The sequence below is a fragment of the Polyodon spathula genome, chromosome 24 (assembly GCF_017654505.1).
Source record: "Polyodon spathula isolate WHYD16114869_AA chromosome 24, ASM1765450v1, whole genome shotgun sequence".
Taxonomy (NCBI): Eukaryota; Metazoa; Chordata; class Actinopteri; order Acipenseriformes; family Polyodontidae; genus Polyodon; species Polyodon spathula.
In genome coordinates this window covers 21,349,007-21,363,209 of record NC_054557.1, presented here as the reverse complement: position 1 = coordinate 21,363,209, position 14,203 = coordinate 21,349,007, and the positions used below count along the sequence as shown (strand labels likewise).

General features: G+C 42.5%; 2 protein-coding genes across 2 annotated transcripts in view; one reads left to right on the top strand and one right to left on the bottom strand.

Moving 5' to 3' along the window:
- gtf2h4 (general transcription factor IIH, polypeptide 4) overlaps positions 1 to 5,376 on the bottom strand; it is a 16,914-nt gene extending 11,538 nt beyond the window's left edge. Inside the window, exons 1-5 of the mRNA XM_041225855.1 lie at positions 5,233 to 5,376; positions 4,035 to 4,152; positions 2,748 to 2,852; positions 2,196 to 2,327; positions 1,347 to 1,443 (exon numbers count right to left, since the gene is read on the bottom strand). Of these exons, the coding sequence (XP_041081789.1) occupies positions 1,347 to 1,443; positions 2,196 to 2,327; positions 2,748 to 2,852; positions 4,035 to 4,150 (450 nt within the window). The 5' untranslated portion in view covers positions 4,151 to 4,152; positions 5,233 to 5,376. The remainder of the gene's footprint in view (positions 1 to 1,346; positions 1,444 to 2,195; positions 2,328 to 2,747; positions 2,853 to 4,034; positions 4,153 to 5,232) is intronic.
- Positions 5,377 to 5,576: 200 nt separating this feature from the next.
- On the top strand, positions 5,577 to 13,917 carry sh3bp5lb (SH3-binding domain protein 5-like, b). The gene is made up of 6 exons (XM_041225864.1): positions 5,577 to 6,066; positions 8,773 to 8,835; positions 9,221 to 9,349; positions 10,005 to 10,166; positions 12,078 to 12,251; positions 12,664 to 13,917. The coding sequence occupies exons 1-6, from the start codon at positions 5,821 to 5,823 to the stop codon at positions 13,159 to 13,161; spliced, it is 1,272 nt and encodes a 423-aa protein (XP_041081798.1). The 5' UTR covers positions 5,577 to 5,820; the 3' UTR covers positions 13,162 to 13,917.
- Positions 13,918 to 14,203: the final 286 nt, after the last annotated feature.

Here is a 14,203-nt window from a genome sequence, read left to right as displayed (position 1 = left end):
TTTCCATTGGGGTATGTAAACTTTTGACCAGCTGTGTGTGTGGTTTATCCAGCTGATGTACAGCTATGGCAAGAAGTTTGAAATCACCCTCAAGAATTAGCTACATAACAATCCATGAATCCTGCTGAATAATGTTACGCCAACAGACTGAATTATGCACTGCTTTGTAGTTATCCATGTACTTAATGAAAATCTGACAGAAATGACTTTTCGAAATCTAACATGAAATACTGTATTCCTCACATCACTTCCAGCAGACGCTTGCAATATTGTTATATTACACAGTGTTAAATAAAAGATCTAAATTATGTTCAGAATTATGTTTTTTAATGTCTCAATCCTAAAATTCTAGCTGATACCAAACTTTAGGCCACAGCTGTAGAGTGCTAAAAGTAGCATTTGCACAGAACAAGCAATAATGAAATGTATGTGCAGATCACATGTTTAATTAAAGAGTTAGTAGTCATTGTAATGCACCTTAACCATGTGATGGAGTTTGAAATCATTCGGAGTGGTTCTGGGTTCCGCTGCTCCAATATTGAGCTTGTCAGTAGAATCCTAAATGCTGGGACTGGGCAGCCTTTCTGATCACATCATGTGACAATGTGACCTGACAACCTTGCCCATCCCACCTACTCTACATTTACACAAGAGATTGTCGCCAGCAGAGTTGATCGATATGCAAGTCTAAATTCACTTACAAATATGGAAACGCTGTTGTTTGCGGTTCAACTAAAATTAATGAAGTTATTTGCTGACTAAAACTTTGATCCAACTGCAGATTTCCCATATTAGCTTTTTAAAGTTTCTGATTGTCAGTCAATGCATAAATGATGCAATTGTGTTTTTCTGACCAGCTGCACTTTGTTATTCCTACCACCAGGTGGCAGACGGGCACAGGAGGTGGCACTGTGGACACAGCAAGGGGGCACTGTGGACTTTCATGAAATGCTTTATTAAAACCACGCTTTCCTAAAGGAACAGGGAACAGCTCGGGCATCCTCTTGCTGCTCCCCTGGTAAAGGCACGGCAAATTACGGAGTCAGGGGAGAGCAGGCTCCTGGCTGTGCCAAGTCGACGGTCTTCGCTGGGGATTCTACAGGGAGCATTGGCTCTGGCGCTTCCATGTGATGTAGTTAATTAGGTAGTTTGTTCAGAATGTAGTTAATTAATCATGTGATCTGGGCTTCAATCGTTCCCCTGTGAGCAATTATTCTTGATTTCCTCATTGTGCCAGCAGCAAAGAGAGTTGTGTGTATTGTGCAGCAGATGGTTTAGCAGTGAGGTAGGTGCGGCTGCCCCTGTGATGTATCTCTGCCAGATACCAGTGCACACCTGTCTCTCACCTCCCATCTCTCAATCGCATACTTATTCAGGGAGTCGATATCTCTGGCATGCTTGTCTGGCCCGAACTGGCTGGTATCATCGGCCCAAGCTTTCCCTCTGAAAGAGAGAGGCTGATCACAATGGCAGCTGTTTACAATAAAAACCTGTACTAAACTATGGTTCCCATCACCCCCCACCGATGCTGCTAAGGCATGCTGGGAATTGTAGTTTTCTAATGTAATTTTGAAGCAAATCGTGTGCTCTGGACCCTCAGAGCTTCTATCAGTTTTATTTGTATTATTTAATAATATGAAAGATTTCTATTTTGACAGTATTTTAACCCTTTAAGGTACACAGGACATATGTGATCCACAAATAAAAACTATGATCACTATCTTATTTTTGCAATGAGGTGCACAAAACAGGATTTCAAATTACTGAGGTTGGATCTGCTCAGCTGAATTGTCAGCTTCTGTCTTATGATACTTGAGTCGCTCTCAAATGTATTCATTATTATAACATCCATTTGTATTACTTTTAAATGATCTATCGCCCATGGTACATTATTTAGCATACACTTCAAATTAAATGTTTTCTATTTCATTTAAATCATTAATATATTTTCCTATCTATGTAAATATTTTCTCATTTATTTACATTTTATTTGATGTAAAGTGCTCCAAGTGCACATATAAATAAAGATGGATGATTTTTAAGAAGAAACCATTTCAACAAATATGACCTGCTCTATTTTCTCGGCTGTATGGTTAGTGACACGCCCCCACCCCTCCCCTCCCCCTCCCCTTCCCCTCTTGCAGATCCAAACCCGGTGCTTGTATGAGAAGGTGTGAATTCTGTGCTTGCCTTACCCTCCCAGCAGGGCTATCCTCAGGTTGTCTTTGAAGATGGGGTTCAGTATCAAACCCTGTAGGCCTCCAGGCAGCTGCTGTGTGTGCCACAGCCGGAGCCCAGTCAGCACACCAGTGCTCTCATCGTGCTCCCTGTCAATACACAAACACAAGCTGTGAGTCAAGGGAGCCGCAACAGGGATGAAACACTCCTATCACAGAGCACTTTGAGCCATTCCAGGTTTTACACTCTGAGCTTAGTAAGACTCCTACTGCAGAGAAGTTTGGGTCATTCCAGGTTTTGCATTCTGGCAGCGAACAAAATACTTCTGTAAGTCTTAAGTTTTGCACTTCCTTTAGCTACCTAAGTCACAAACTCGCAGTTATACCCAACACAACGTACTACTTTAGGTTAAAGATCTCAGTCTCTTTGCTCTATTTTCAGGTAATCTGTTACACTTCCAGGGTTGTTTTAATGCTGTGAGGCCAGAGTTTCACAGCCAGTGGAAAAGGTGGAAAAAATAAACCAGTCCAGTCCCCTCGGTTACCAGGGAGACTACGTTTCACACTTACTTCTGGTTCTCCTTCTTTACCCAATAGGCCACTGCTGCTTGGGGGAGGGGCTGTTCCAGAAACAGCATCCGCATCACATAGTTCTTAGCCAATTGGGGAAGCTCCCTGCGGAACATTGAAAAAAAAATCAAATGTTTTTAAGGTGTTTATATACACACAGGCTGCACTGTGGTTGATCCCTGGAGCCAGCATCGCTGCTGATGTGTGTGCTGATGCACCAGGGAGGTCACAAATAGGCTGATCCCTGAAGCCATCACTAAACTTCAGCCATCAACAGCAGGCCAATAGGGAATCCACGTGACCTGGAGGAGGAAGGGCATTGAAGGCTCATGTATTACAGCAAAGCTACTTGGTTGGTCCCCACTACTTCTGTCTCACTTTATCTTGGTGAAAGTAGAGTCCAGTATTAGCATGAAGTAAATAACAGTACTCATGTAGTAAAAACCATTATAAGACTGAATTGCTTTCTTGTTAAATTAACATGGCTGGTAATTAGAATGCAGGACAGCTGTGAATTCAAGCACCTCAGCACATGAAAGACAATATTTGAGGTAGTGCATTCACTGTAAGCAACTGTAGCTAACAAAATTATTTCAGAAATCTTGTCTGTTTTGCACCTCTGTTTGCTAAATTAGTTTAACGTGTTTGAAAGAAACACCTCCTACAGCACAAACGTATGTTCACATGACATCTGGTGCTACTCCCAGTTTCTATGTCGTCTTCTTGTTACCTATTTGCACCTCCAGGCTCATTCCAAGTCTTTTCTGGGTCATGTCATTGGCTGAAAGAATTTTCTCCCAATTTAAAATGTCCAAAAAAAAAATACAAATTTTCCCCCTCCGCAATTCCCAACACAGTTCAGAAGAACTGAAGGTTCAGTGGGTGTGCTCCGATCCCACGACCGTGCCAGCTTCCTCTTCTACACCCAGGAACTTGACACTGAATCTCAGCGAGCTACCAGCCTCTGGAGGACAAAGGCCAGCTCTGCAGGCGTCTGCCCAAACTCACTGGGCACCTGGCCGCAAGAATCAGCTGTAGTGCGATGAGGAGAAAGGGTCACTTCTGGGTTTTGCCTCCCTAACCCACGGGCATGCCAGAGCCAATGTGACTCCCCCTCCAGAATCCCCAGAGAAGACCTTCTCACAGCCAGGACTTGAACCTTCGTCTCAACTGAAATCGGTTCAATCTCAGGAAATGAACGAGTCTGATTTCAAGCCTCTTTCCCAGTGGCAGATGGAAACGTTGCTTGCGAAACCCGTTCTGCAATGCGTGTTGTGTCTATATTACCTGAAGACGGCGAGGCAGGTGGCTGGATGATTGTAGAGCCGGTCCAGCATGGCTGGGCTCATCTCCTTCAGAAACTCGTGCAAGTTCTTACATCGCAGCTGCTCTCGTAGTTTCATGGCTGCAAAGACAGTGAAGAAGTGGTTTAGCTAATTAAAGGCGAGATCGCAAACTCGATCTGACATCCGCTGTGCACTCAGTAGCACAGCGCAGGGTTTTTTTGACGTTTTGTAATCGACTGTTTGTTTTTTCAGTATTAATCAGCAGCAGTAAATGAGAGTGGTGTCATATATGGGTTAGAAACTCACACTAGAGCAGCACCCTGTCTTGGGTTTCCAAACCACCATCAATTAAGTATATTAGTTCAATGATTCAGTAGCCAGGAGTTTCAGCAGCCTGTTAAACATATCGTTCCTTCCCTTATAGCTGAATGAACAACTCCTAACAGTCAACCTACAGGCTCAGACGTGAGAATTTTCAAGCGTGATTAGTTCAGTGCAGATTTAGCAAGGGGGGCTGACTGTTCAAACTCAGACACCTGCCCATTTCAATACTATATCGAAACTAGGGGAGTCCTGAAACGCAGGACTTGGGGAGGTTTCTAACCCTGCAGAGGCTTATATAATGACAGTAGGTGTACTACACTATATCAGGTGTCTGCAAGCCCTGGTCCTGGAGAGCTACAGGGTCTTCTGAGTTTCGTTTCAACCAAGCCCTCAGTCAATCAACTATTAGCTTAATTAGTCATGATTAACACGTGTTCAAAATCTGCAGCCATTGATGACGTACAGACACCTAGAAAACCCGGGGTCCTCCAGGACCAGTGTTGGAGACCCCTATGAAGCGATTACTCGGGTAATCGCTCTACGGATGTGGGTCATTGGTGTTGATCGGGCTTATTCACCATTCAAAGTCTGCCAGTAAATCAACAATAATAACAGCAAACCCAAGCGGCTGTTTCTTCACTTGCAGTGGTAAATTGCCCCAAATCATCGCCAATTACCGTTACCTGCGGAGAGGTTTATTTATTTATTTATTATTATTTTATTTTATTTTTTACAGTCGGTTCTATTCGGGGGCCAGACCGAACTCCCACGAAGCTGTTTGCAAACTGTACAGTCTTGCAATTACGAAGTCATTTCACTGCCTCGTTGTGCAACTTCCCCACAAACAAAACAAAGCTAATATTAAATACGCTTACCTTGTTATGCTGTGTCTAAACCGATTTCCACGCTTTTAAAAAAATGGATTAAACTATTGGGTTTTGTATCTGAAGCCTACTGCTAGTTAAACATCGCCTCTGCCATGTTTTGTTCAAGCATTTTGCACTGGCAGTGTATTGTGGGAGAGTAGTGTGTGCTGCCTTACCGTGCCGTATCAAGATGGCTTTTCCCTCATTATCATAATAGAGGGGAGATGTATAGTGCCGTACAGTAGTGTAACTCCGTACGGCAGCCGTGGGAGGACAGTCTTGTAACTAGAAAAGCGTTTTTAATTACTTTTCGATTTTGAGCCCAGTTCCGCCTCCGGGTTGTCTGAGGGAATGCCTGGCTATGGGAGGAGTCCAAATTATCGGAATAAAATTAAAAAATACACCCGCTTTAGATATAGTTCTGGACTTTGAAAATAAACAAATAAATACGTATTTAATTGCAATTCAATAAGCATATATGTAATGGTGCTTTGGTTTCCGTTTTTCTTAAAAAAATAAATAATAATAAAAAAAAAAAAAAAAAAAAAAAAAAACCCGGGCGGGTTCTGGTTTCGCTTATTCTTCCCTAGGCCCGAGATGGAGCCGGGGAGCTTGCGCGAGAGCCCGGCCGGGTCAGGGGGGGCCGACGGCCAGGTATGGAGGGAAGAGAATCATAGCGACAGTTCGGAGCCGCTAGAAATCGAGAAAGAAGGGAGGCGAGATGGAGAAGGGGACGGTGAAAATACAGAAGCCGGGGAAAGGGATGCAGATGGACCGGAGGGTGAACAGGGAGCAGACGAAGAGGAAATCGACCAGCAAGAAGAACTGGATCCGAGAATACAGGTATGTCGGTAAACATCATTACCCGGGACGAGCAACTGTCACTAATTTTACTACAAATTGTGTTACCCTGTTAACACTCGTGGTGTAAAAACGTATGCAGTTGCTTCTTTTTAAGCCCATACCGGTATTGAAAATATAGGCTTTGTAGCACTACATTTCTGTGTATATCTTTCCTGCTTTACGTAACGCCTCTTGTGCTAGCTGGAACCCAAACCGGTATATTGAATTACCTGCAGGTCATGACAAAAACATGCAAATGGTGTTAATTATATTCTATTCTATTTGGATCATAGTGTGACGTGTAATGGCTAGCAGGTTTGTGAAGGATGAATTCCCCTACACATGAATGCACAGCCGGTAGCTTTGGACTGCAAACAAGCTAACTACCGAAAATGATTTAATTGGATGCACTTGTGCGTGCTGTAAAATGGTTATTTGTGGAAGACTAAAGTAAACGGAGACGGTGACGCTGTTGAACGTTGTGGATTTTAGTTCTACAGAAAGTATTGCAGTCGAAGGGAGGCCTCGACCTGATGATCATGTTACTAGTGCTAATAAAACGTTGTTGCTTATTTTGGAAATTGATTTAAAGGTCGTGGCTAGCACTCCTTTAAGGGAGGGGGAGGAACGATCATGTTGCTAATAACAAGAGGCAAGAAAAGGGATTTGAAACATTGGTTAGATGCTGCGACGGAGACTGTTGATATAGTTGCTGAGATGGGGTTTAAAATGGGATTTAAAAACGCCACGTTAAGCGTTCAAAGGTGTTTCTGCTCTCATTCAAAACTCCATACAAACCACCATCATTTTTCCCCCAGCTTGTTCATAGTTTGGTTGGTATTTAAATTCTCAAAGCCTTGCTTAGGTAAAGCTTTATAACGGTGTTTGCTTTAAAGACTGCTCTGTTGTTTATAAGAAATCGCATGGTGTACAAGCAGATGCAGTGCCTCTGTTCTGGGACCATTGAGTTTATTGCCAAGTCCCTCAATGTTAGAGCATCAAAGTATACCAAAAACTATTCATAAGTCTTTTAGAACTCAGCAGATTTCCTTTGAGCTAGTCATGTCCTAATGTAACTCAATACCTGTACCTTCATTAGATATCAATCTTTCAGGTTAGAGTTGTAAGTGACTCTGCAGCTGATGCATATTTCACACACCCTAGTCTCCTATCTTGTAACGCGCTTTGTGATGGTGGTCCACTATGAAAGGCGCTATATAAAAATAAAGATTATTATTTTTATGCATGTTCTTTTGTATTTCATATATTTTAATACATAACTACACCACTGAATGTCATCTAGCCTTTTTATTATTGTTTATCAGATGGTTAAATTGACTGAACTTGTAAAACTTGATTGCTGGCGGAGAATGAACATGTAATGTTGTTTTGGGTGAACCCTGAGGCTTCCTGCTTAACCAGAGGTTTACTGTTTGGGGTATACAAATGCTGTGTTTTCTTAGTTTTTTGAGGTCTGTGTTGTTCAGAGCTGCTCTTTCTTTTCTAGCTAGTTGCCTGCCAAAGATAAACCACCCCCTCGCCAGCTCTGCTCCTCCTCTACTTGCCAACTGGCCATACCTTCCCTCCACTCTCCATCCTCCTGTGCCCACTCCTTCTCTTCTCTAGCCTCTCTATGGTGGAACCAGCTACTGGAGAATATCAGGAGCGCTCTGTTTCTCCCTGCCTTCTGCTGCCTCCTCAAGACCTCCCTGTTTAGACTGCACTTGTAGATCTCTTGCTCTACGCCTCCTGCTGTGCACTGTATTCTCCTGACCTAAGCACTACGTTACTGGATCCACAGCTGATGCACTATCTTCAAACTATTTCACTATTGTTATGTCATTGTATATGTAAAATGTATGTAATCCTAACTTGTTGCATCTTAGCAGTATAATTTGCACTTGCTGTAAACTCTACTATATTTAAATACCAACCCTGTGCTGCCCTGTAAGTCGTCTTGGATAAAGGGGTCTAGTGAAAAGAAGACCCTTCTATCTTGGGATTTTTACAGATTTGGTAGTACACAGTTGTGTACTAGATGGCGCTGTCTCTTCATTCTGTAATAATGCTTTGACTGATCAAACCTTGCTTACATATTTGATGGCAGGCAACTGGAACTGAAGAGCAGCTCCTGTCCTGGGGTGAAAGAGTCCCAGGGTGCTTGTAGCTATGAAAGGACTTTCATAAATCTTACCTGCTGAGACCTGGGCTCTATTATAATTACAATTACAGTGCTAGTATGTTCCGTTACATTTGCAGTTATGCTGCAGTAATTGGAATTAGTTACAATTGCACTGCAAAGTAACATAATTAGCTGCACACATGAACATGCTTTCAAATACACAAACATACTATAGAACGTTTTTTTGTTTTTCAAAACAAATGGGATCGCTAAAAGTGGTTGAAAATACAAGGAGAATGTTCGCTCGGTGTAAAACACAGCTTGGAACTGTGCAAGATTAAGCTTGGAAAAGTGTGGAATCAAACTGTAATTGAGCAATAATATGGCAATTACAAACACAATTACTTTGTAATTGCAATTGGTACAAATTACACAATTGCTGTTGTAATTGATCGCAGGTCTGCTGAGCACTTCCATTCACTATCTAGGTCTCCAGAGTGCAGTTTTGAAAGAAATGTGACTTGTAGTACCAGGTGAAGTGCGGTTCAGAAAGCTGAAAGCCTATGTCTCCCTTTGTGTCGTAGCTGGAGCTGGAGCACTTGAATCAGGCCAGTGAAGAAATCAACAATCTTGAACTGCAACTTGATGTGAGTATGAGACACCGGGTCCTATTCAATGGCATGTTATTTGGAATTTTTTTTTTATATTAATAAAACTCCCATTGCATAGCAGTTTCATCCAGTGCTGGTTTTACTCTGGGTTGAATGAGACGCACTTGAGCCTGTCACTGCTAATAAGAAATTTCTCAGAATAGAAATTCTCTCTCTCTGCTGGCGAACGTTCCCGAGTGAGTATTGAGAAATGTATTCCCCAGTTCATTTGTGACCCCTGATGTGTGTGTGGTCACAAGTTGTCATTGATGAAACTATTTAAGACATATTAACACAAGTAAACTTTTTTGGGAGATTTTAAATGAGAAAATGGGAAATAGTTTTGCACTCAAGTACTGTATTTTTAAATCTTTTTCCACAGGAAGCTCGCTCCGCTTATAGGAAGATCCTGACAGACTCGGCACGCAAACTCAACGCTCAAGGATCCCAGCTAGGGGCTTGTATAGAGAAGGCAAGACCTTACTATGAGGCCAGGAGACTGGCTAAAGAGGTCAGTCTGTAACACTCACATCCCAGTACAACACACACAGATTATATAGAGAAAGGAAACCCTTACTCTAAAGCTTACAATACAATGATGTTGCTTCAAATATAGTTTTTGTTTATTTGTTTATATACACACACACACAGTTCCCTTAAGTTGTTATGTTTGCAGTCCGAGTGGTTCTGGGTTTTGTTGCTCAATTGTTGAGTTATCCACATTTTTTCTATAAGTCTCCCTTGACCTGTTTTGAACTTGTCTGGAGAATATTAATGTCCTTAACTAACAGCCTTCCGTGCACTGTTTAAATCATGACAGTGTGACCTTTCAACTCATTTTATATAAACAGAGATGGCGAGCTCTACCGGCAAGCTCAATGCCATGTAAAAGCAGATTTAGAACTAAAACTAGATTGTTGTAAAAAAATAAATAAAAAAACCCCACATATTCAAAATGGTGCCTCCAATCCAACAGCCTTGTAAATGGACCCAAACGTCCACCAGATAGTATAGTGAGGACCCACATTTCATAAAGGGTGTTGGAGAACAGTATGGTGACCATATTACTTTGGGAATTTCCAAGTGACTGACTTGGACCACTCTGGTGGAGAAGTGCTTTTTAAAGGTGACTCCTTGCTTGTTTACCTGTGTTTTGCGTGCACCAGGCCCAGCAGGAGACGCAGAAAGCAGCTCTGAGCTACGAGCGAGCCGTCAGCATGCACAACGCCGCGCGGGAGATGGTGTACGTGGCAGAGCAAGGGTTAATGGCGGACCGCAATCGCCTGGACCCCACCTGGCAAGAGATGTTGAACCATGCCACCTCCAAGGTAACAGCCTGCCCTGTGCATTGACTGGGGCAGGGAGGGAGAGGGGACAGAGTGCAAGGCAGGCTGTCTTTGCAGCTATAGATCAGCTTAGTGATTCCCTGTATTTCTTACCTCACCGTGATCCAGTAATATGTGCCATCTGAGAATGGGATAATTTCGGATATGAAATTTAGGATTTGCGTATTAAATATGAAAATATACTTTGTATAAGCGGTGAGCACTTGTCATGTGGACTGCTTATTGTTATACACAGCATATGGGAAATGGTATGTTTTCTGAATAAATCACCCATTCAACATCTTTAATAGGGGTGTAACGATTCATTGTGTGTCTTGGAATTGTGATACTTTCTTTAAATGATATTTTGTATCGTAATAGAGGTATGTTCCATTTGTGTTGTGACACAAGACCAAAAAACACAACCTAGCTCATTGCTTTTCACCAAATGGCTCTAAAGATCATCTGTATTCTAAAGATCCATAAACTCGGCAGAATTTCTTAAGTGGCACCAAATTATCTGTGACACTCCATTTTGTTCTCTGATCCCTCTCCTGCCTGCTAAGCTGAATGCCTGCCGGTGTCTCGCTTCCTCTCCCTGGCAGGCACACTTTATTTCATAGCATCGCGCAGAGATCTTGAAAGACACGCAGCTTCACTGTCGCGCACTCAAACCTTGCCATTTACACACAAGCACGTTGAGTATTTGAGAAGTGTCTAACTAAACAACGCCCTGCTGTGTTTGAAGACCGAGAAATACAAGCTGCCCTCCTTATTGATAGGCATGGTGCGCTTTGCTTAAAGTAATTTCAGCTAACAAAATAATGTCATACCTCGTACCCATTTGGCATTTCCTTTAGCTACATAGGTCTCAGATGTGCAGTTTTTAAAGTAGTGGTAGCTTGCAAAACAGTTCCACACATTGCACATCCTTTCATTATATAGTCGTAGACAAAACTATTGGCACCCTATGCTTATTATAGCTCAAGGTAACAGATTAAAGGTAGGCATTAAGTAAACTTTAACCACTTTTTAATAAAACAAAAACACAAAATACACAATTTCATCATTTCTATTGGATTGAGATCTGGTGATTACAAAGGTCTTTCCAGAATTTGTGTCTTTGTTTTCTTCATGAATTCCAGAGTTAACTTGTGCTTTGGTAGTGTACCTTCCAACACGACAACAACCCAGTCAGCCTACAAGCAGGTGGTGTCATTGTATTTTGTAGAATGTTTTGAGTCATGGTTTCAATAATTCAATCTTCAATTGCATCAATGTCTCCAGTCCCTGAACTGCTAAAACACCCCTGTGTCATGATCGAACCACCTCCATGTGTAATTGTAGGTACAAGGTTGTCTTCATCAGAAATTACTTTCTGGAAACTTAAATATTTAATGGGGGGGGGGACTCCCACTAACACAGTCCTGGGTTTCAAAACTACCTTTTTAATAAAGTAAATTATTTAAACCATTATGATCCATAATTTTGTTAACATAAATTGTTCCTCCCTGACAGCTGGTTGAACAGTTCCTGTTAGTAAACCTACAGATTCATGACCTGTTCATCTTGTGATGTATTGCGATCAGGTAAGAGCAGGGGCTGATTGTGCAAACTCCTGGCACCTGGCCATTTCAATAATACAGTATCTGTAAACAGGGGAGGCTTGGTGGTCCAGTAGTTAAAGAAAAGGGCTTGATACGAGGAGGTTCCCGGTTCAAGTCACTTAACCTCCTTGTGTTCCGTCCTTCGGATGAAACGTAAGGTCCTATTGTAAGTGACTCTGCAGCAGCAGCAGCAGTTGTGATGCATAGTTCATCCCCTAGTTTCCAAGTCGTCTGGGCGCAGTGCAAGTTTGATGCCCTGATGAGTAATGTTTGGAGTGACTGTTTCTGCTGGGTACTGCTTTGGCAGGTGAACGAAGCGGAGGAGGAGAGGCTGCGCAGTGAAAGGGAGCACCAGAGAGTGACTCAGCTGTGCCAGCAAGCAGAGGCCAGGGTTCAGAACCTACAGAAATCACTCAAGAGGGTCATCATGAAGTCCAAACCCTACTTCGAACTCAAAGCGCAGTTCAACCACATCCTGGAGGTAAGAGCTGCCGTTCCAATATAGTTTAATGAATTCAGCCAGTTTTCCTACGGTTATGTTGTTAATATTGTAATGGGACGCTTAGAAAGTGGGTTTCTCTATAGTAGCCTACAGTATGACTTTAAAAGTAAAAAATAAAGAACATAAAAAAAAGCAAACAAATGAACCGATTTATTCATCTTAAGCTCTCAACAGAAATCAGGTGAGGATGATTGGTATTGACTGGGCTAATTTTACCAAGTGAAACAAGTGAAGAAACAGATTGGATTTGGGTGGATTGGTGATCTCCAGAGTCCATGTAAAGCAGCAATGGCAAAGGATGTATATATCTGTGCTACACATGTGGGTGATCCAAAGCTTATGCACTCTCTGTTTCCATATACAAGTTATCTCCTGTACTCTTTTTAAACAGGAACACAAGTCTAAAGTGTTGGAGCTGGAGCGCAAAGTATCCCAGGTGAAATTGCGCTACTCTTTGGCTCTGAGGAACCTGGAACAGATCAGCGAACAAATCCACGCCCGCCGTCGCCGAGGCAACAGAAAAAAACGGGACTTGCCCCAACCAATGTCCTGGGAGGGGCGGGGCTCGCCGGTGGGGGCCGAGTCAGAAGCGGCTTGTCTTCCAATCCCAGGAGCTGGGGTGGGAGGGGCTGGTTGTGATGTCACAAGCCCTTCCCACCCCCTAGACTCAGCTGATAATATCTCTGTTCTCAGTCTGCAGACCATCGCTTCGGATCTGCAGAAATTTGATTCTGTGGAGCACCTGGGGGAGATTCAGTGCGATGCTTCCAGCCTGCACAGCGATGACCTAGGCAGGGGTCAGAGGGAGGGCAGTCGGGATCACAGAGGGCAGGAAGGCAGGTGTCATTCTCCCACCTTCTTAAAACACCATCGGAGCATCAGTTTGTGAGATATGAAGACCTTGTTCTCTCTCTGGCTGTGTCTGAAAGAGCTGTGAAGTATCCGATGTAATTTTCTTGTTCAGATTTATTTTGTATTATTTTCTGTTAAGGTTGTGGCCTTCTCGCTTCTCAGTTTAAAGCACCACTGTGGTCTCAATAGAGCACTCAGAATCATATCTATCCTCCAAGTATATCTGGTACACCAGTGTGTAACCATTAATCTGTCCCCCTGAAACTCTGCCCCTGGTGGGTGTAATAAATACAACATGTGTGTGATTCTAGTTTTAGTATGTGACGCTTCTTTTTATGACATTTTTGCTACAGGGGGAACGGGTTTAATGGTTACACTCTGAAGATTCGATTTCAGAGAGCTGTCTTGCGGACACAGGGTCCATTTTAAAGAGTCATCAGGATTTGATGAGTGCAACAAAATATAATACAGAGCAAATCTAAACAAGAATATCATTACATTAGTTAAGATTCCAGTGATCTCATTGCTAGTGCTAATAACAGGTAAGGAGTTTAAAAATAAGACATTTCAATCTCGTACATGAACATGAACTGTCAGTTCAATTCATGTGTATGTGGTTTTTGTTTGGGAGACAATAGCGTGCGCTCACTCGGTAGGTGCTTCCTTCCTTGTATATCCAAGACTGCACAGATTTGTGTTTCAAAAGAAAATGGATCCGACTTGAAACTATCTAGACAGTATGCAATTCTGTATTGGAGAACAAACTTGGCTGCAAAGTCCCACCCCAGTGCAGTACAATGAAATGAATCGCTCTTGAAGGAATTGGAGGCTACTGAAAACCATTCACAGGCTTGTATCCCTTCAGCATACTTTCAAAATCACCTTGCAGACTCAATTCACCGTCCCGTGGAATTGTGTAGTCTAAACCCCATTGACAGTGCTATGGGGGGTGTTTGGTCCTGAACTGAATGGAAATTCTGTGTGTGTGTGGGGTGGGGGCTGGACATAATGGAATTGAGTTTTTTATTTAATTTATTTTAGAATTTTTATTATTAAACTTGAAAACGTTGTTCATTGTT

Bases quoted from the DNA above. Each gene is read 5' to 3' on its own strand.
- sh3bp5lb (XM_041225864.1), top strand. From the start codon at position 5,821: ATGGAGCCGGGGAGCTTGCGCGAGAGCCCGGCCGGGTCAGGGGGGGCC. The intron at 8,836-9,220 runs GTGAGTATGAGA...CTTTTTCCACAG, and splicing joins ATCTTGAACTGCAACTTGAT to GAAGCTCGCTCCGCTTATAG. The intron at 12,252-12,663 runs GTAAGAGCTGCC...CTTTTTAAACAG, and splicing joins AGTTCAACCACATCCTGGAG to GAACACAAGTCTAAAGTGTT.